A 22,463-nucleotide genomic window follows, 5' to 3' on the forward strand; every position below is an offset into this window, starting at 1 on the left:
GCATTCGGAATCACAGCGATTCTGCCCAAAATTCAGAATCACGGCAAAACGGCCAACGCGTTTGGGATGCCATTACTTCCTAATGGCACCCCGACTGAGGCAAATAGCAACGCGCAACACCTGTCGCTCAAAAAGGACATTATTTTGGGCAACAGCATCATGCGTTGCAATTTGCCATCATTGGGGCGCAATTTATTGCACAACAATCGCAGCAAAATCTCACTCGATTGGAGTGCTATTAAGAAGCGATTCCTCCCGCAATTCAGAACAACCAGGTGTGAATGGAGCCTACGATGTTGGAGGGTGATTGCATCTCATTTAATCATCACTCTAGGAATTAGGATGAATGAATTCAGATTTCTTTCTTTATCTAATTGTTTAATTAATACCTAATTGGTTCCTGGTGTAAAATGCCTCTATATAAATGGATGTTAAGTAATTGTTATTGTATGTTTGTTGATACCTGAAGAAGGACATGAGCATTATAGACCAAAACTGTTGTGGAGCATTATGCAACTACTTTGTATGTAAATATTTTTTGTTTTCAATAAATCACAAGTGCAGCAATCCCTGGACTTCTTTTTATATATAGCCATTGGAAGGGCTTGATTGCATGCGCTGGAAGAGCCCTGGATCTATATACACCCATTGGAACGTGCACCATTACTTACTGGGAATCCCTAGCGAAATGGCTGTGAGTGGGCCTTTCTCCTACGCAGAGGAAGATCTGTCTCTGATTTACACAGGTACTGTTGGATCAAGAGATTTTTTTTTAACACAAACTTCATCAGTACAGCTTACATGCCAATTTAAAAGATTGCTAATGAGATCTATAGCAATGGAACTGCATGAAGTTACACTGCCGGAATACTTTCATTTACAATTTATTCAAAGTGGTTTGCATGTTCATTTTGTCCTACTTTGCACAAGATACTGAATTTAAAACCAAATTTGCCCAAATTATCAATAAATGTTAATTTGATATTATGACTTTGACTGTACAATTTCTACAAAAGAAATGAACATCCCTGGCCAAACAAATACTGGATATTGAAGTACAGCTGGACAATGCTGTGTGCCAGGAGGAGGTAACAAAAATTAAGAAAACATTTACGGATAAATGTAATACTTTCAGGAAGAATGTGGAAACTCAAAAGAGAACCAAATTGGAGAGAGATCAGGACAATTTTGCACACAAAAGGGTATACAACTGGACTGACCTGAAATACTATTGGTTAAAATCTCATAATCAAGGACATCAGCCCAAACAATTATTCACCTCTACATCTTTAATGGTCTCAACAGGATCATCTGTGAAAGGTTCAACTTTTCATGTTAACAGGCAAATGATTGGTTGCTAGGACCACCCCGCAACAAATCACCTGCCTCTAAACAAGAAAAATTGGGGAGCTCTCACCCTGCGTCCTCTCCCTACTACCTGCAGTGTAAGATTGAATGTGGCAGCTACCGCAGCGGGTGGGCAGGAGGGGGAAAGAAAGAAAGGATGATACAACCCAGGCTGCTAAGTGGCAGAGCCTTGGTCCAAATAGAACTGTCATTCACAGACTATGGTCCACCATTCAGGGCAGCCAGCAGAAATTTGTGCAAAGTAGCAGTGAAGTCCAGGACAGGAGTTTCTCATGGGGCCCCAGAGCAGTGCCTGAATGTCAGTCCTCCCCTAAGCCTGGGACCCTCAAGATGCTCGGGCCCTGTAAATGTGTATGGGCTGTACCCCCCCTGATGGCGGCCCTGTATACACCTAAGATCCATAAAAATCTCAATGATCCACTGGGTCGACCCATTGTGTCTGGCACTGAATCGGTTACAGCACCTCTGACTAGATACTTGGATAAATGTATTACACCAATAACTGTACAAATGAGATCATATACCATTCCTATAACTTTTTGACTAAAACTGGTGATTTGACGGTGTCTGCAGACTCCTTTCTGGTCACTTTGGGAATCACGAGTTTAAATACTGATTTATTCTTCTATTCCACATGAGCTAGGAATTGAAGCATCAAAATGGCAAAATAGTACTTAAATAAAGGTTTTGTTACAACTACTAAAATTTGTACTGCAAGATAATGTTTTTCTTTTTTAAGAGAAATATTTGCAGCTCAGAAGTGTGCTGATGGGTTCAAATGTTGCCCCCCCATATGGCAACGCATTTGTAACTATGATTGAAAATTCCTTTATTTATTATAATATTCTCTTTGAGGAAAAGTGTTTTCTTAAAGATGTGTTTGCAGTATAGGAAGGCAGTTTAAATACATTATCATTATTTCATGCATACATAAATTATCTTGTACCCGGTCTGGAATTTAATATGAGTCTAACTCTAAGCCAAGAAAAAAATGCCTTTTTTTGATACATGTAGAACGATAAAAAAATGGTATACTCTCTAGTAATTTTTATATAAAACCTACTGATCGTAATCAATTACTACACTATAAAAGCTTCCATCCACCTGGGTTTTGTAAATCTATCCCAAAAGCCAACTAATAAGGGTTACCAGAATTGTCAGCAATCAAGCAGATTAAGAGAAACATTTAAATGAAATGGAGAATAAGCTAGTGCAGAGGGGTTATCCTGTACAGATCATCAGGGGAGAGAGGAGTACTCTCTCCCCTGATGATCTCTTCAGGGAGGTCTTTGATGCCTCCAGCCAACAACTGAATCTTCTACTTGCCTCATCAGTTCATCCCTCACAGTTACTACCTTTTGTTTCACCGGCCCCTCCCTCTTAGATTGAAAAACTCGCAGGAGCAGGCCCTCCTAACCCTCTTGTATTGAATTGTAATGTTGATGTATTATCTTTCTTTATATTGTAAAGCGCTGCGCACACTGTTGACGCTATAAAAATCCTGTATAATAATAATAATACTGTGAATAATAGAAGGAAAAAGACTAAAATAGAAAAAAGGTTGCCATCTGTATCACAATACCATCCTCACTCATATGGAGTGTATGATTGTAACGCTCCTGCGTTTCTTATATGGTGTGGATTTTCAGCTGCAGAAATAGTTCCACGTCAGTAGTCATGTAAGAGATATGCTGAGATACCATTCCCAACCTCAATGACTCATCATGTGTGGAAGGTCTTATTTCAGCCAGTAAATACACACAATTAGCAAGCTGGTTCCTAGAATGACTTTATGTATGTGGTAACACAATGATGAAGGTTGAGGGATAGGTTGAGTGGAGGTGGTAGGTGATAGACACTTGAAGGTGAGACAGTAGCAGATGGATGCAGGAAGGTTTAGCAATGTTGTATGATAGCAGATGACAGAATAGCAGGTGGACATACAAAAGAGATCAACCCAGTGCAGAAAAGTAGCAGTAGTCTCAAGAGCTAGCAATCTAGTTATGCAGATGTGATAAACAGTCTTTACTATGCAGAGCTAGATAGTGTAAGCTTAGTATAAGTTTATAGAGAATTCCCCTGCGGGGTACTTAGCACTATTAGCGATACAGCCGAAGGGTGGTTCAGGAGAGGCGGATGATCCAGTAGTGGGATACAGGGATCAGCGCGGCGAGGTTCCGTCAGCGAGGTAAGCTTGCAAGCATGGAAGCTTCAAGCAAGGTTAGCATCCAGGTAAGGGTGTTTGAACGAACACATGTGAGTGAGAACCGGCGCTTTAAATAGCCATCTAGTCCGGCGCTGGGTGATGACAGCTCCAGTCTTAAAGGTGTATGTGCACCTTTTCCAAAAGTAAATGGTGGGGCGCATACACTTGTGGAAAGTGTAATTTAGGGTACCAAAGGTACCGGAACATTACAATACCCCCCCCTTAAGGCCTGCTCCTGAAGGCCTCTGGAGCTGGTTTGTCTGGGTATCTCGCATGAAAATTGCGGATTAATCTAGGGGCATGTATGTCAGAGGTGTTTAGCCAGGTGTCGTCTTGGGGCCCATAGTTCTTCCATCTAACCAAGTACTGAAGTCTTCTTCTGTAGATACGAGAATCCAGAATCTCTTTTATCTCGTATTCTTCTCCACCTTCAACTTGTACAGGAGGGGGAGGTGGAATATTAGGCCTTATTCCTTGGTCCGGAACATGGGGTTTTAGTAGCGACACATGGAAAATGGGATGGATTTTTAGGTCCATTGGCAATGTAAGCTGCACTGCAGCTTTTCCAATAAGTTTCTTGATTGGGAAAGGTCCCAAGAACAGAGGTCCAAGCTTTTTGCTAGGGATCTTCAGTCTCAAGTTTTTTGTTGAGAGCCAAACGAGGTCCCCGATAGTATACTGTGGAGAAGGTCTTCTACGAAGATCATAGTACTTCTTTTGTTGACTGTGAGCGTGTGCAATGGTAGTATTTAGTAAACCCAGAGAATCCTTTATTTGGGTAAGATAGTCTGAGGCTACTGGGTTATTTGAAGGAAGGATGCGTGGAGGGAGAATAGAGGGATAGAACCCATAGTTCAAGTAGAACGGACTCTGCTTGGTTGTACTGTGAGTTGCGTTGTTGTAGGCAAATTCTGCCAGGGGGAGAAGATCCAACCAATCATCCTGTTGGTAAGAAGTGTAACAACGTAAATACTGCTCGATGCATTGGTTGACTCTTTCAGTCTGTCCGTTGGTCTGCGGATGGTAAGGAGAAGTGAGCTTCCGCTCAATCCGTAGTATGTGACATAGTTCTTGCCAGAATTTAGAAATAAATTGGGATCCACGGTCAGACAGAAGAGTTTTTGGGATACCATGTAATCTGAAGACATGTTTCATCAGGAGTTCTGCCGTTTGTTTGGACGAAGGTAGTCTGGGAATAGCAATGAAATGGGCCATCTTTGTCAGATGGACCACTGACACCAAGATGGTATTAAATCCTTTGGAAGGAGGCAATTCTACGATGAAGTCCAATGACAAAACCTCCCATGGAGTTTGGGGTATTGGTAGACTGCATAGTAGACCGGATGGTCTCGTAGTGTCAATTTTGGACCTGGCACAGACATTGCATGAAGAGACGAATTTTTGTATAGATGTTTTCATGTCAGGCCACCAGAATTGTCGAGAAATCAAATTGAAAGTCTTTGTCATACCCGTATGTCCTGCCATAGGCACATCATGCAATAATTCCAAGATCTTGGTGCGTAGGGTAGGTGGTATGTAAAGTTTGTCGTTGTAGTAGAGGAAGCCTTCTGCATCAGTATTTAGTTGTGGTGGGGGTGAATCCAAACTTATACCATGCAGAACCTCTTCCTTTAAGGAACGGACAACTCCAATAATGCGTTTGTGAGGTATTATAGGAACGGAAGGGATTTCAAAGTAGTTTTCTTCAGTTAGTCGTGATAGTGCATCCGCCTTTTTGTTCTTATCTGCAGGTGTGTAGGTCACTAGGAAGTTAAACCTTAGAAAGAATAGTGACCATCGTACCTGTCGATGCGAGAGAGTTTTGCTAGTCTGAAGATATTGGAGGTTTTTATGGTCCGTGTATATAATTATTGGTAGTTGGGTGCCTTCGAGTAAATGTCGCCAATTCTCCAGAGCCAATTTTATAGCAAGCTGTTCCTTTTCACCCACAGGGTAATTTATCTCGGGACTGCTCAGGGATTTAGAAAAAAAAGCGACTGGATGAAGTGGTGAAGTGTGGGTAGGTCGTTGGGAGAGTATTGCTCCTACTGCCATGTTTGACGCATCTACCTCCAGAATGTATTGGAGGGATGGGTCTGGATGGCGTAATATGGGAGCGGAAGTAAACCTTGTCTTTAACAAGTGGAAAGCCTTATTTGCTTCTTCTGACCATTTAAATGGTATTTTTATGCTAGTGAGCTGTGTGAGGGGTCTCACAATAGCAGAAAAGTTTTTTATGAACTTCCTGTAGAAATTTGAAAATCCCAGGAATCGCTGTAGCGCCTTGCGTGTAGTTGGTGTAGGCCAATCCTGAATGCAGGATATTTTACTCATGTCCATCTCGATTCCTGTTTTGGATATGATGTAGCCTAGAAAGAGTACCTCATCTTTATGGAACAAGCATTTCTTCAGCTTCACATAAAGATTATGTGCAAGCAATCTCGATAATACAAGTCTTACATGTCCTATGTGTTCAGACAGGGTCCGTGAATATATAAGTATATCGTCCAGATATACCACAACACAGACATCTAGTAAGTCTTTAAAAATATTGTTTATAAATCGTTGGAAAACTGCAGGGGCATTGCATAGGCCGAATGGCATCACAAGATATTCGAACAATCCGTATCTAGTTCTGAATGCAGTCTTCCACTCGTGTCCATCACGGATTCGAATGAGATTGTATGCTCCTTTCAGGTCTAATTTTGAAAAATAGGTAGCTCCACGCACCTGCTCAATGAGCTCAGGGATAAGCGGTAGAGGATAGCGATCTTTTATTGTGATAGCATTCAATTTCCTGTAGTCGATGATAGGTCTGAGACTTGAATCTTTATTGCGAACAAAAAAGAGTCCTGCTGCTGTGGAAGAAGTGGAAGGTCTAATAAAACCTTTTTCCAAGTTCTCATCCAAATAGGTTTTGAGATGGGCAAGTTCATCCTGTGAAAGAGGATAAACATGACCGAACGGCAATTTGCTATTTGGGAGTAGATCAATGCTACAATCATAGTCTCGATGAGGAGGTAATGCTTGAGCATTTTTCTCAAGAAAAACCTCAGAAAGATCCTGATAACATAGTGGTGCAATCTCATCTGTCACCACAGACAGAATCTTCCCGGAAAACGGGAGGTTACACGTTTCCTCGCAATAACAAGAAGGGAAGGTCAAGGACCGTTTCTTCCAATCTATGGTTGGTTGGTGTGTGTGCAACCAGGGAAGTCCCAACACAATGGGAAAGTGGGGTGATGGTATTAAATCGAAGGTAGAAGTCTCCCTATGAGACTCGTTAATAGTGACTAGAAGTGCTTGTGTCTGATCGGTGATCGGACCAGAGGATAATGGAACACCGGTAATAAGACTTACTGAGACAGGTTTGAGTTTAGAAATAATAGGAATTTTATTTAAAGCAGCAAAACATATATCCATATAATTTCCACAAGATCCTGTGTCAATCATGGCCTTAGTAGTAATCCTGTTCTGGTCCCACTGTAATGTCAAAAAAACAGAAATGTAGGGGTTAGTGAATGAAGTTGTCAATCCTCCTAGAGAGACATGTGAACACTCACCCTTCTTTTTGTTGACTAGGGGACAGACGTTTATCTTGTGATCCGGGGATGCACAGTACAAGCAGAGATTTTCATTTCGTCTTTTGGCTTTTTCCATAGTTGATAGCGGTGGGCGTATGGTTCCTACCTCCATAGGAACGGCCAGACTCCGAGAGGAAACGGATAATGGCATTCCCATCTTTTCAGCCTTTCTTTCTCGTAGTCTTCTATCTATGGTAATACTGAGTTGTATTAATGCATCCAGGGTTTTTGGCAGATCCACTCGGGCGAGCTCGTCCTTAACGGCTTCTGATAGGCCAAGCCTAAATTGGGTTTTCAGAGATGCATCATTCCATTCTGAATCAAGGGTCCATCTCTTGAACTCTGCGACAAAGTCTTCTACAGGCCTCCTTCCTTGTTTCAAGGATCTTAACTGAAGATCAGCAGTACTCTGCCTATTGGTGTCATCATATAGGCTAGTGAGCTCTGCCAGGAACAAGGCATAGGAGTTGAGAAGCTGGTCGTTTTTCTCAAAAAGAGAATCTGCCCAGGCTCGAGGATCGCTTGATAGGTAAGAAATAATAGTACAAACCTTAATGTGATCAGTAAGGTAGGTACGAGGTTTTAGCAAAAAAAGTAACTCACATGCGTTTTTAAATTCGCGAAATTTTTTGCGATCGCCTGTAAATACCAAAGGGGGATTTATCTTGGGTTCAGGGGACTGAGCAGAGGTAAGTTGTGTCAGTCTAATTACCTGCTGCGACAGAGCCTGATTGTCTTCTTTTAATTCAGCAAGTGCGTGTATTAACGCAGATACTTGCTGTTTTAATTGTGTCACCTGAGTGGTTATTTCTGCTGAATCCATTTTTGGTTCGTTCAATCTGTAACGCTCCTGCGTTTCTTATATGGTGTGGATTTTCAGCTGCAGAAATAGTTCCACGTCAGTAGTCATGTAAGAGATATGCTGAGATACCATTCCCAACCTCAATGACTCATCATGTGTGGAAGGTCTTATTTCAGCCAGTAAATACACACAATTAGCAAGCTGGTTCCTAGAATGACTTTATGTATGTGGTAACACAATGATGAAGGTTGAGGGATAGGTTGAGTGGAGGTGGTAGGTGATAGACACTTGAAGGTGAGACAGTAGCAGATGGATGCAGGAAGGTTTAGCAATGTTGTATGATAGCAGATGACAGAATAGCAGGTGGACATACAAAAGAGATCAACCCAGTGCAGAAAAGTAGCAGTAGTCTCAAGAGCTAGCAATCTAGTTATGCAGATGTGATAAACAGTCTTTACTATGCAGAGCTAGATAGTGTAAGCTTAGTATAAGTTTATAGAGAATTCCCCTGCGGGGTACTTAGCACTATTAGCGATACAGCCAAAGGGTGGTTCAGGAGAGGCGGATGATCCAGTAGCGGGATACAGGGATCAGCGCGGCGAGGTTCCGTCAGCGAGGTAAGCTTGCAAGCATGGAAGCTTCAAGCAAGGTTAGCATCCAGGTAAGGGTGTTTGAACGAACACATGTGAGTGAGAACCGGCGCTTTAAATAGCCATCTAGTCCGGCGCTGGGTGATGACAGCTCCAGTCTTAAAGGTGTATGCGCACCTTTTCCAAAAGTAAATGGTGGGGCGCATACACTTGTGGAAAGTGTAATTTAGGGTACCAAAGGTACCGGAACATTACAATGATATAATTAAAAGACATTGGCATATAAAATAAATACATTTTTCCCCAAATCCCAGAATTTAAAAAGTCTCCAGTTTTCTTCATATCGTGAGCCTAGAACCATACACAGCAGACTTGTCAAATCAGATCAGTCTTGTCTAAAAGTACCGACCTTAACCTTTTTGAGGACACATAACAAGGGATCATATCAGTAATGAAAGGAAAGCATTTCACACACCCACATTGCAGTGCAAATATAGGGATTAAAGGCACTCATGCAGCCCTAGACCATGACACTCCCACCACCATGCTTGACTGTAGGCAAGACACAATTGTCTTTGTACTCCTCACCTGGTTGCCGCCACACATCTATACTGATATGGACTGGGTTATGTGTTAGGAACAAAAGGATGCCACATTGTTTGGCTGGAACTGAAAATGATCATCCTACAGAGGGCTGAATTCAAAGACACCCCAAACAAATGATGCAGCAGGCTAGTCCATTTTGCTGAAATTTCATAGCAACTCAAAATGGCCCCCAGGTGCTTGTATGCATGCCTGACAAGATCAGGGCATGCTCTTAATGAGACGATGGATGGTGTCCTTGGGTGTTTCTTCCCAGATCTAGACCAGGGCATCACTGAGGAGACTGAGGTGCAACCTGACAGCATCGAATGGACCGAAACATAATGTCCCAGAGGTGTTCCATTGGATTTAGGTCAGACGAGTGTGAGGGCTTTTCAATGGAATCAATTCATTTATCCTCCAGGCACTGGCTACATACTCTCACAACATAAGGCCAGGCATTGTTGTGCACCAGGAGGAACCCAGGACCCACTGCACCAGCGTAGGGTCTGACAATGGGTTTGAAGATTTCATCCCAATAACTAATGGCAGTCAGGGTGCCATTGTCTAGCCTGTAGAGGTCTGTGTGTCCCTCCATTGGATATACCTCCCCAGATCATTACTGACCCACCATCAAACCGGTCATGTTGAACGATGTTACAGGAAGGATAACGTTCTCCACAGCTTCTCCAAACCATTTCACGTCTGTCACATGTGCTCAGGGTGAACTTGCTCTCACCAGTGAAAAGCACAGGGCACCAGTGGCAGACCTGCCATCTCTGGTGTTCAATGGCAAATGCCAATTAAGCTCCATGGTGCTGGGCAATGAGCACAGGGCCCACTAAAGGACATCGGGCCCTCAGGCCATTTTCATGAAGTCTGTTTCGGATTGTTTGGTCAGAGATATTCACACCAGTGGCCTGCTAGATGTCATTTTGTAAGGATCTGGCAGTGCTCATACTGTTCCTCCTTGCACAAAGGAGCAGATACCGGTCTTACTGATGGCCTACCTTCTATGGCCTTGTCAAGCTCTGTAACTGCCTGTCTCCTGGAATCTCCTCCATGCTCTTCTGACTGTGCTGAGAGACACAGCAAATCTTCAGGCAATGGCACTTATTGATGTGCCATCCTGGAGGAGTTGGACTGCCTGTGCAACCTCTATAGGGTCCAGGTATCGCTTCATGCTACCAGTAGTGACACTGACCCTAGCCAAATGCAAAACTAGTGAAAAACAGTAAGAAAACATGAGTAGGGAAAAAAAGGTCAGTGGCCTCAACCTGTAAAACCATTCCTGTTTTGGAAGTGGTCTCATTGTTGCCCATCTAGTGCACCTGTTGTTAATTTCATTAACACCAAAGCAGCTGAAACTGATTAATGACCCCCTCAGCTACTTAACTGACCAGATCAATATCCCAGGAGTTTACTTGAATCGATGCTATACTCTGATAAAAAGTGTTCCTTTAATTTTTTTAAGCAGTGTATGTGTGTCTGTCTGCATTTACCAGGCCAGCATCTGGAAAATACAGGTGCTGCAAGACCAGCCTGTGATTGCTTTTGTGTTTTGGTCTGAGAGTCTGCATTCCAATAGGCATCAGTGTAGCCTGAGTCGGCAGTTTTATATCAAGGAGGCTGTTTTTTTCTTTGCATGCTGCTTTTGTGGAAATACTGATGTAAGGATATTTTTCTTATAAAACAAAAAATGCGCAAAAAAAGCCCCGAAATTTACTTGACAGGCTAGACAGGACATTATGAAAAAAGTGTTACACGTGGGCTGAACCTTCACAATATATAAAATCTCTTTTTTTACAAGCATGGAAAAAATATAGGCAATATATAAATCCGGTATACTAATAATAATAATAATAGCATAGGCAATATGTCAGAAAAAAAAAAAAAAATAGATTAAAACTTCTATCTTTTACATCATACAAAATCACTATACATTTCCTGTCAACATTTTCAATTGTATATACCTTGGGGGAGATTTACTAATACTTGTGCATACAGAATTTGGTACAGTTGTGCATACTAACCAATCAGTTTCTAAGTTTTATTGTCAAAGCTTAATTAAACAAGCTGAAGTTAGGAGCTGTACTATGCATGTCTGCACCATAATCTGAGTGCACCAATTTTAGTAAACCTCCCCCTATTGTTTTTTCATCACAATAACAAAATTGCTTAAAGCGGAGTTCCGGCCTCAAAACGGAAATTTGACATCTGATTGCTCTAAGTAACCTGAAAAAGAATTGGATAATCACGATTTTTAATTTTTTTGCTTTACTTACCTTGTTTTTGAAGAAAATGTACTTACCTTCCTTCCACTTCCTCCCTCTGAGGCCACAGCCCGCGCCGTCTCTTCCTGCTTGCCTGACTGTCCCGGGGGTATTTTTATCGAAAACATCACAAGACACTGCCGGTTCCTCCACGGAAGCCGGCAGGAGACAGCTGAGACTGTGGAGAGGGCGGGCCGCAACGTCGTTTCGGAGGATCAACCTCCTTCATCAGGCTCGAGCGTGGAGGAACCGGCAGTGTCTTGTGATGCTGCATCCGGCTTGCAGCTGTGCGCCGCGGATATCCCCAGGAGGAGGAGGCACAGCGAGATCCCCTTCCCTCAGGATCTTCAGACCATCCACTCCCCATCCTCCATCCCTGGATCTGTGAACACACCTGTGGCTGGGTGCTTGCGTCCCAACCACCCCTCGGCACCTATCGTTGGGGATCCTTGCTTTTCACCTGAATGCTGATATTGATTCTCCTAAATGTAAGTGCATTTGCAATAAATTTGTTTTTAATTTAAACACTACTCTGACCTGGCGCCCTTGTTTCGTTTATTCTGCATGTCTGCAGGGATCCCTCACCTCATCTAGGAGCAGTCGGTCTTGCACCTCAACATAATTGGACTCCCTCCCCCACATATACTACAGAGACCATCTCATCTTTCAACCCAGGACACCACACTGAAGCACACCTGTGGACAAGTTTTTTGGATTTATGACTATGTGCCATATATAACATTATGTATAGTCCTTCATTATGTGATTGCAGTGAACGCTGATCCATCGATCCTGGTCGGTGTAGTATTGTTTTGCATTTATGTTTATTTATCTGATTATGATGTGTTGTTTCAGAATAAGTTTTGCTCTTTCCTCCTAAAATGCAGATATATCCGCAAAAAAAAGAGGAGCAAGCATCACCCCCATGGTTTCCATCATTCCAGGGGTGCTACATCATCTGTAACTTGTGTATTCTAATGTAATTTCTTGTCAATTTGTGTGATTTGAATTATGTATTTATGTACATTGGAAAAAAAAACCTTTTAGATTTTGTATCAATAAACTTATTAATTTTTAGGTCATTTCAAATGTGTTATCAATAGGTATTGAGATAGTCCACTTGATCTGCCTTGGGGTTATTTCCCCTTGTTTTTTCACACTCTTCTGGTCCTTAGGTTCTCCTCTGCTCTACAAGCCCATACATCAGCTCTCATTGTCCACAACAGGACATAAAGGCAGTGCTGTATCTTGGCCTAGGCCAACAAGGCCCAGGCCTAGGGCAGCACTTTGCAGGGGGGCAGCAAAAAAGCTGCACCCTGAAAGAAAAATAAACAGCCTTATCCCGACTTGTACTACACTTTTAGTATAGTGCCAGTCTTATGAAGCAAATTGGGCTGGAGGGCAGGGTCCAGGAGGCAAATAAGTCTGGCAGCCCCATAAAGCGGTCACACTGCTACCTGTGGGTATGATAATACCGACCAGGGAGGACATTCAGACAGACTGCAGGCCGCCGACCACACTTAATACAACTGGCCCGACAGCCGCCAATGCTAATAAGTGTGGCACTGCAGCCTAATGCTCCACCTACCCTCCTCCGCCCCCAGTTATGGCAGGCATCACTTCAATAATATAATATAATTTCATTTCTTTAAACATCCTTGTCCTTGAGCGAGCATATTGATTTGCATCATATACAATTAAGACTTTTAATTTTATATGATGGCAATAATATTTTGGACCTGCTCACCTCATATGTGCTATCGCTATATGCCGCTGGGTTAGTAAGATTACTCCTTTCTTTTAAGATATTTGGACTTGTGTTTGCTGCCACTGATTATTTCACCTATTTATTTATTTCTTTAATGATTATGGACTTCCTAGTCATTATATAAATAAGTGAAATAATCCTATGATTACAATCAGTGGCAGTAAACACACGTCCAAATATCTTAAAAGAAAGGAGTAAACTTACTAATCCAGTGACATAAGGCTGTACTAATGGGCACTGATAAGGCTACACTGATGGCCACTGATGAGGTAGCACTGATAAGCTGCACTGATAAGGAAACACTGATATGCTGCACTGATGGGCACTGATGGGCGCTAATAGGCTGCACTGATGGGCACTAATATGTTGTTCTGATGGCCACTGATGAGGCGGCAATGGTGGGTATTGATAAACTGCACTGATGGGCACTAATGAGGCGGCACTGATAAGCTTCATTCATAGGGCTGCACTGATATGCTCCCCTGATGGGCACTGATATGTTGCACTGATGGGAACTAATAGGCTGCACTGATGGCCACTAATTGCCACTGATGAGGCGGCAATGGTGGGTATTGATAAACTGCATTGATGGGCACTAATGAGGCTGCACTGATAAGGCAGCACTGATATGCTGCACTGATGGGCATGAGGCGGCACTGATAAGCTTCATTCATGGGGCTGCACTGATATTCTGCCCTGATGGGCACTTATATGTTGCACTGATGGGAACTAATAGGCTGCACTGATGGCCACTAATTGCCACTGATGAGGTTGCGCTGATGGCAACTGATGAGGCGGCACTAATAAACTGCACTGATGGGATTGCACTGATGGGCACTGATATGATGCACTGTTAGGCTGCACTAATGGGCACTGATAGGCTGCACCGGTGGCCACTGATGAGGCTGTACTGATGGCCACTGATAAGGCCACGCTGATGGGCAGTAATGAGGCTGCACTGATGAGGCTGCACTGATGGGCACTGATAGTCTGTGGTTGTGGTTTACAGATGACAGGGTGGGTCATAAATAGGAAGGGGTGTGGCCTTTACAGGAAGGGGTGGGTCATAAATTAGGGGGTGCCCAAGTTTAGTCAGGCCTAGGGCAGCGCAAAACCTAAATACACCACTGCATAAAGGGGGGCTGATTTACTAAAGTCAAACAGGTTGTTCACTTCAAATAAAAATATAAATACTGCTCTTGTGTCAACTACTAGTACAGTGCATAAGCTGCAAACACATCAGTGAGATATTTATCACAAAAATAATTCAGTAAACAAAGTGTTGCACTATAATAAAACATAAGTGAATAGTCCCAAGTAAAAAAATACATTGAATTAAAATTGTAAAATAATAATGAAGCAGGCCCAAAGGAGATGATGGTGATAACATTTTTTAGCCACAAATCAAAAAGGTGAGTCACATCACACTCCCTTCACCGCAAAAGGCTGACTGTTCTGGTAAGCTTTGGGGAATTTAAAATCACATTCCAGTATGAGCCTTGAAGCAATCAAAGATACAGCCCTAGGGTGTACTTCAGATGGACATCCAGAGTTCCCAGACATATTTATGAAAATAAGAAAGCGCTGAATAGTGTAAAACCTTACAAACTTTGATTTATTGAATAAAAATATCACTCACATAGATAAATGGTATATGTGCATATTTCGAAAAAGACATCAGGCAGGTGAAAATGGTGTCCGCTGTCACTTCAATACGATGACGTAGACATGCCGCTCTGCCCTGCGCATTTAATCACAAAAGGACTTCCATCCGGGGCCTGGGTGCCATGTCACCTCATCGCTAATATAGCTTGTAAAGGCAACCAAGCCTCGCTTCCAACTCCTATGCTCCGTGGCCATGGTAAAACCAAGCCTCACACCTAATTTAAAAAGGAACAGTACAGGAAGCAGAAAAAGAACCAAGCCTCATTTCTAGAGAAAACAAAGGCCGGGACATTTAGATAAAAAAGAATCAAGGTTCTGGTTCATAGAACAGAAAAAAAAAGGATGAACAAAAAACGTTAAGAACTACAAATAAAGATACTAAAAAAAAGCCAGGTACATTGAAATGACAGCGAGGCTATGGGCTACATGCTCATGCATGTACAGTATGTACTTATATTCAATATCACATACGTCTCAAACTGTCCTATGACAAAATCTCATCTATGCTAAAAAATTATTCATGCTAAAATGCACCAATTCTATTCTCATATATAAATGACCCAAAAAAATATTTGATAAAGAAAAAAAAAAAAACAGGAATTGTCTAAAAAAGCATTGGCGTCTCAGTCAACATTTAACCCACAGAACGATAGCGTTTTAAGTTTTTAGTGTGGCAAATATCAGGTTTGAGGTTTAAATAAATGTCAATATTGGAAAATATCAGATTTTTTCTCCATGGTAACATCCAAATCCTATAATATTAAGTCATTAATCACATGCACTACAACGCATGTAGTCTATTTATTACAATGCCACCCAAACGTTAATTGTGCAGTTAAATGAGCATATATACAACATCAAGAAAGACTTAAAAAACTACAGTGTCTCACGACTTTACGATTTGGTAGACAATAGGGACCCATTAGGAACCCTGTTTGTTGGTATAGATAGGTTTATATCCCATTGGAGAGGGAGTTAAATGGGTTAAATGTTGACTGGGACGTCAATGCTTTTTTAGACAATTCCTGATTTTTTTGTCAAATGTTTTTTTTTGGTCATTTATACTGAGATTAATGTAGAACCATAGGCACATTTTTTTCTCATTTTGGATAGAGCAAGGGAAGGTTATAATCCCTGTCAAGATTTTTTATTTTTTTTGCCATCTGTGTCCTATTGCAGATATTTCCCTTTACTTCCTGTCCCATAACAGGAAGTAAGAGGAAATCCCTACAAATAAAGGGGATTCATTTCCCCTATACTACCTTTCTGGGGACAACCCAAAATTTTGGGATTTTCTTTTACTTTAACTTTCAATGATAATGGTAAACAGGACAAATAGAGAGGGTGAATCTCCTTAATCTCCAAATGAGGGCACAGACAGCAATAAAAACTGACAGGTCTTCCAATTCATCTCCTCTCTATCCAAAACTAAAAAAAAAAAAAAAATTGCCTTTAGTTATACTTTAATGTATTTTTACATTAGTACCACCTATGAGAATAGAATTGGTGCTTTTAACCACTTAAGCCCCGGAAGATTTTACCCCCCTTCCTGACCAGGGGGTATTTTGTGATTCGGCACTGCGTGAATTTAACGGGCAATTGCGCGGTCGTGCGACGCTGTACCTAAACTAATTTGACGTCCTTTTTTTCCCACAAACAGAGCTTTCTTTTGGTGGTATTTGATCACCTGTGCGATTTTTTGATCATGCGCTATAAACAAAAAAAGAGCGTCAATTTTGCAAAAATAACAATATTTTTCACATTTTTTTATATGAAATTCCCCCCCAAAAAAATGTAAAAATCAAAATTTTTTAACATTGTTGGCCAATTTGTTTTATGCTACATATGTTTGGTAAAAAAAAAATCGCAAAAAGCGTATTTTGATTGGTTTGCGCAAAAGTTATCGCGTTTACTAACAAAGGGAAAGATTTTTGTCATTTTTGTTGTTTTTTTTTAACGCGTAATGGCGGCGATCTGCGATTTTTTTTGCGGGCCTGCGACATTGGGGCGGACAGATCGGACCCTTGACTGACATTTTTGACACTTTTGGGGATACCAGTGACATTACTACAGTAATCAGTGCTATACATATGCACTGTTACTGTAATATGACACTGGTAGTGAAGGGGTTAACATTTTTTTGAGAAGGAGGGGTGGTGTGTGTCCCTAAGGGCGTGATTCTAACTGTGATTGGCTGTGGCTTGAGGTGTAGGAACAATAATCAACGGTCCTACATAGTAGCACCGTATGATCACTGTTCCTACACAGGGGAGTATGACAGGCGGCTTGTTTACATCAGCCGCCTGCCTTTCTCCCGCTGTCACGGACGATTGTGAGTGAGCGGCGGACATCGGGGTCCGCGCAGGGGGGTCCGTGACCGCGCTGGAGCGGGAGCGCGCCTCCGACGGCGCGCGCTTGCTCCCCTGAGCCTCACAGGCTAGTGATGTACCGGTACGTCACTTTGCCTGTGAGGGGCTGACCGCCGCGTATATGTACTTGCGGCGGTCGGCAAGTGGTTAAGCATGAATCATTTTTAGTATAGATGGGAATTTTTCATAGGACAATTTCATAAGTATGTGATATTGATTATTTGTTCATACTATATATGCATTAGCATGTAGCCCATGTAGTCAAACACTTCAATGTATGTGATTTTATTGAGTATTTTTATTTTATTTGTCATATTTAAAGCTTTTTGTTTGTCCTATTTTTCTGTTCTATGATCCGGAGCCTTGATTCTTCTTTATCTAGTTGTCCAGGCCTTTGTTTTCTCCGGAAATGAAGCTTGGTTCTTTTTTTCTGTTTCCTGTACCATTACTTCCTATATTAGGAGTGAGTCTTGGTTTTACCATGGCCACGGAGCATAGGAGTTGGGAGCCAAGTATGGTTGCCTTTAAAAGGTATACAAGCAATGCTGGAACATAGCGCCTATCCCCCGAAATAATTTCTTTAGGGATGAAATGCGCAAAGCGGCGTGTCTACGTCATAGCATTGATCAGAAGTGGCAGCGGACGCCATTTTGCCAGATGTCTTTTTGGAGATATGCGCATATACCATTTTTCTATGTGAGTGATATTTTTATTCAATAAATAAAAAAGTTTTAAAGGTTTTACACTATCCAGCGCTTCACATTTTCATATAACGTGTCTGGGAGCTCTGGATGTCCATCTTAAGTATACACTAAGGTGGTATCTTCGCTTGCTTCAAGGCTCATACAAGAATGTGATTTTAAAGGGGAATACCTCAAAGCTTGCCAGACCTGCCTGTTCTCAGGGGGGTCCTGGCCATTTGGTAAAAGTACATCCTGTTTGTTTGTAGTTTGTTTACTTTGCAAGGAAATATTTTGCTTGCACATGATTAGACGATGAAAGTCGGCAGAGCTTTACCTCTTTCACTAATCTAAGAGAAAAATCTCTTGCAAGGGTAAATTTCTCCTACCGCCTTGCATTTTCTCTTTGGTTCCCAGAACAACTTTAGCCTTATCCTTCACTAATTATGTTTTGTACCCTCCATGTCTTCTCTTCTTTTCTGAAACAGCCGCCAGCATGGAAACTTTGATTTATTGCCATCTTTCCCCAGCTACCTGATATTCAACATTTTTCCCCATCAAAATGTAGATTCTTATCAAGAGCCAAAGGGATGAGCACACTTTTCCATACAATTAAAAGTAAATTTTATTAACAGTGTAAGAACAAGTATTATCTTTGCTTACCGCTTATCACTATTTGTGAGGCTCCCATCATCTTCGCAACAATTAGTGAAACCAGCCCAATAGGTCCTGAAACACAACATTGGATATTTGCATTAAAATATAATAATGCCACTGTTTTATGGATTACCTTTAAAATAAAAATATAGCTAAGAAAACTGAAAAAGCAGTTGCCTACATCAAAAGATTTGAAAGATAACTGATTGCCATGGGCAGCTAACACTATGATATATGTAGCATAGGCTTACAACAATGAAAGTAATGATTTACTGTGAAACATAAATAAAATAAGACAAGAGTGCAATTCTGAAAGTTGCATTATTTAGTGAAGGCAAGATATTATAATACATTGTATCACATTACAGAAGGTCTAAAAACTGTTGAAATGGAAACAGGGACTGGAAGTAAACTTTTTTCTACCGAGCAAATTGTATAAATACAAAAAATACAAAGCATCTAAAGACCAAGAATCTTTTTAGGACTCACCAAAGAGGAAAAGTGAAATTCAGATAATTAAAATCAATCTTATTTGGACTTAAACCGTTAACTTGGGCTGCCAACTTCTGTACAAACTACAGTAAGCATCGTGACATAGGTCATGCACATGTTTCCTTCAAGTTACATTGACTATTGACAAAAATACATATAAGCTTTAGGCAAACACTGTTATTATCCTATTTCTCATGGATTTGTATTTCTTTTTTCCAATTTACAACAATCCCCTGGTATTATAGAAACTGAACTCTGCAAGCTTTCATGCTCCCTATTCTCATTCTCACCACCATGCATGCAGGCACCTCATCCCACCACTGTGCCCGCACACTCAACATGCCACCCCCATCAGTGCCGTGCCTAGCCCTCATCACTCACCAGTACATCTGCCATCTTACCAACTCTTCTGCTCTTACCACTGCCACCCACCATTCCAACTCCCCTCCCCCACCCTCTAAATCCCCAACCTTGCCCATTCTAGAACTGCCACACTTTTGTTAGTTATTTGTCATCATATAACATTTTGCTTGTGTTTGTTTCCATATAACATCTCACATGTAAGTATATGTTGTAAACAGCAACCATACTTAGATCTTCCAATCAGGCTGCACTCCACATACATTTGTTAAGGGTACTGGCCATTGGTGTGTATTTTATTAGTACTGTACATAAAGGAGGAGGTATACAGTTGTGCTCAAAGGTTAACATACACTGGCAACATTTATGATTTCTTGGCCATTTTTCCGAGAATATGAATGATAACACAAAAACTTTTCTTTCACTCATGGTTAGTGTTTTTGGCTGAAGCCATTTATTATCAATCAACTGTGTTTACTCTTTTTAAATCATAATGACAACAGAAACTACCCAAATGACCCTGATCAAAAGTTTACATAGTAAAAAGTAGAATATAACTGTGCTAACTAATCAGATCCAGCAGCAACTTAAATTGTGACAAACAACAAAAAACTTATATATAGGTAAGTTGCGCTAAGACTTAGCGCAACTTACCTATATAAAAGTTTACATACCCTGGTGATTTTGGCTGATAATATGCACACAAGTTGACACAAAGGGGTTTGAATGGCTATTAAAGGTAACCATCCTCACCTGTAATCAGTTTGCTTGTAATTAGTGTGTGTGTGTATAAAAGGTCAATGAGTTTCTGGTCTCCTGACAGACCCTTGCATCTTTCATCTGGTGCTGCACTGACGTTTCTGGATTCTGAGTCATGGGGAAAGCAAAAGAATTGTCAAAGGATCTGTGGGAAAAGGTAGTTGAACTGTATAAAACAGGAAAGGGATATAAAAATATATCCAAGGAATTGAGAATACCAATCAGCAGTGTTCAAACTCTAATCAAGAAGTGGAAAATGAGGGGTTCTGTTGAAACCAAACCACAGTCAGGTAGACCAACTAAAATTTCAGCCACAAATGCCAGGAAAATTGTTCGGAATGCAAAGAGAAACCCACAAATAACTTCAGGACTCTCTGAAAACATGTGGTGTGGCTGTTTCAAGATGCACAATAAGGAGGCACTTGAAGAAAGATGGGCTGCATTGTCGAGTTGTCAGAAGAAAGCCATTACTGCGCAAATGCCACAAAGTATCCTGCTTACAATACGCCAAACAGCACAGAGACAAGCCTTAAACCTTCTGGCACAAAGTAATTTGGAGTGATGAGACCAAAACTGAGCTTTCTGGCCACAACCATTATCGCTACATTTGGAGAGGAGTCAACAAGGCCTATGATAAAAGGTGCACCATTCCTACTGTGAAACACGAAGGTGGATCGCTGATGTTTTGGAGATGTGTGAGCTACAAAGGCACAGGAAATTTGGTCAGAATAGATGGCAAGATGAATGCAGTATGTTATCAGAAAATACTGGAGGAAAATTTGCATTCATCAGCCCGTCTGCACATGGGACGTACTTGGACATTCCAACATGACAATGATCCTAAACACAAGGCCAAGTCGACAAGACATGGGCTACAACAGAATAAAGTAAAGTTTCTGGAGTGGCCATCTCGGTCTCCTGACCTCAATATCATTGAGCCACTCTAGGGGAATCTCAAACATGCAGTTAATGCAAGACAACCCAATAATTTACAGGAACTGGAGGATTTTTGCCAGGAAGAATGGGCAGCTTTACCATCTGAGAAGATAAAAAGCCTCATCCACAAATATCACAAAAGACTTCAAGCTGTCATTTATGTTAAAGGAGGCAATACACATATTATTAAGAACTGGGGTATGTAAACTTTTTATCAGGGTCATTTGGGTAGTTTCTGTTGTCATTAGGATTAAAAAAGAGTAAACACAGTTCAATGATAATAAATGGCTTTAGCCAAACACTAACCATGAGTGAAAGAAAAGTTTTTGTGTTATCATTCATATTCTCTGAAAAATGGCCAAGAAATCTAATTCTGCCAGGGTATGTAAACGTATGAGCACAACTGTGTACAGTATCTCACAAAAGTGAGTACACCCCTTACATTTTTGTAAATATTTTATTATATCTTTTCCTGTCACACCACTGAAGAAATTACACTTTGCTACAATGTAAAGTAGTGAGTGTACAGATTGTATAACAGTGTAAATTTTCCGTCCCCTCAAAATAAATCAACACACAGCCATTAATGTCCAAACTGCTGGCAAGAAAAGTGAGTACACCCCTAAGTGAAAATTACCAAATTGGGCCCAATAGCCATTTTCCCTCCCAGGTTTCATGTGACTCGTTAGTGTTACAAGGTCTTAGGTGTGAATGGGGAGCAGGTGTGTTTAATTTGAGGTTATCGCTCTCACTCTCTCATACTAGTCACTGGAAGTTCAACATGGCACCTCATGGCAAAGAACTCTCTGAGGATCTGAAAAAAAGAATTGTTGCTCTATATAAAGATGGCCTAGGCTATAAGAACATTGCCAAGACCCTGAAACTGAGCTGCAGCACGGTGGCCAAGACTATACAGCGGTTTAACAGGACAGGTTCCATTTAGAACTGGCCTCGCCATGGTCGACTAAAGAAGTTGAGTGTGCGTGCTCAGCGGCATATCCAGAGGTTGTCTTTGGGAAATAGACGTATGAGTGCTGCCAGCATTGCTGCAGAGGTTGAAGGGGTAGGAGGTCAGCCTGTCAGTTCGCAGACCATACGCTGCACACTGCATCAAATTGGTCTACATGGCTGTCATCCCAGAAGGAAGCCTCTTCTAAAGATGATAAAGATGATGCAAAAGAAAGCTTGCAAACAGTTTGCTGAAAACAAACAGACTAAGGACATGGAATACTGGAACCATGTCCTGCGGTCTGATGAAACCAAGATAAACTTTTTTGGTTAAGATGGTGTCAAGCGTGTGTGGCGGCAACCAGTACAAAGACAAGTGTGTCTTGCATGCAGTCAAGCATGGTGGTGGGAGTGTCATGGTCTG

At 41.4% G+C, this 22,463-nt stretch overlaps 1 protein-coding gene across 1 annotated transcript in view; it reads right to left on the bottom strand.

Moving 5' to 3' along the window:
- SORD (sorbitol dehydrogenase) overlaps nucleotides 1-22,463 on the bottom strand; it is a 145,544-nt gene that overhangs the window by 73,951 nt on the left and 49,130 nt on the right. The window contains exon 6 of the mRNA XM_082253298.1: nucleotides 18,551-18,616. Coding sequence (XP_082109424.1) covers nucleotides 18,551-18,616 — 66 coding nt within the window. The remainder of the gene's footprint in view (nucleotides 1-18,550; nucleotides 18,617-22,463) is intronic.

This window comes from Pelophylax lessonae (assembly GCF_965119305.1).
Source record: "Pelophylax lessonae genome assembly, chromosome: 4".
Lineage (NCBI taxonomy): Eukaryota > Metazoa > Chordata > Amphibia > Anura > Ranidae > Pelophylax > Pelophylax lessonae.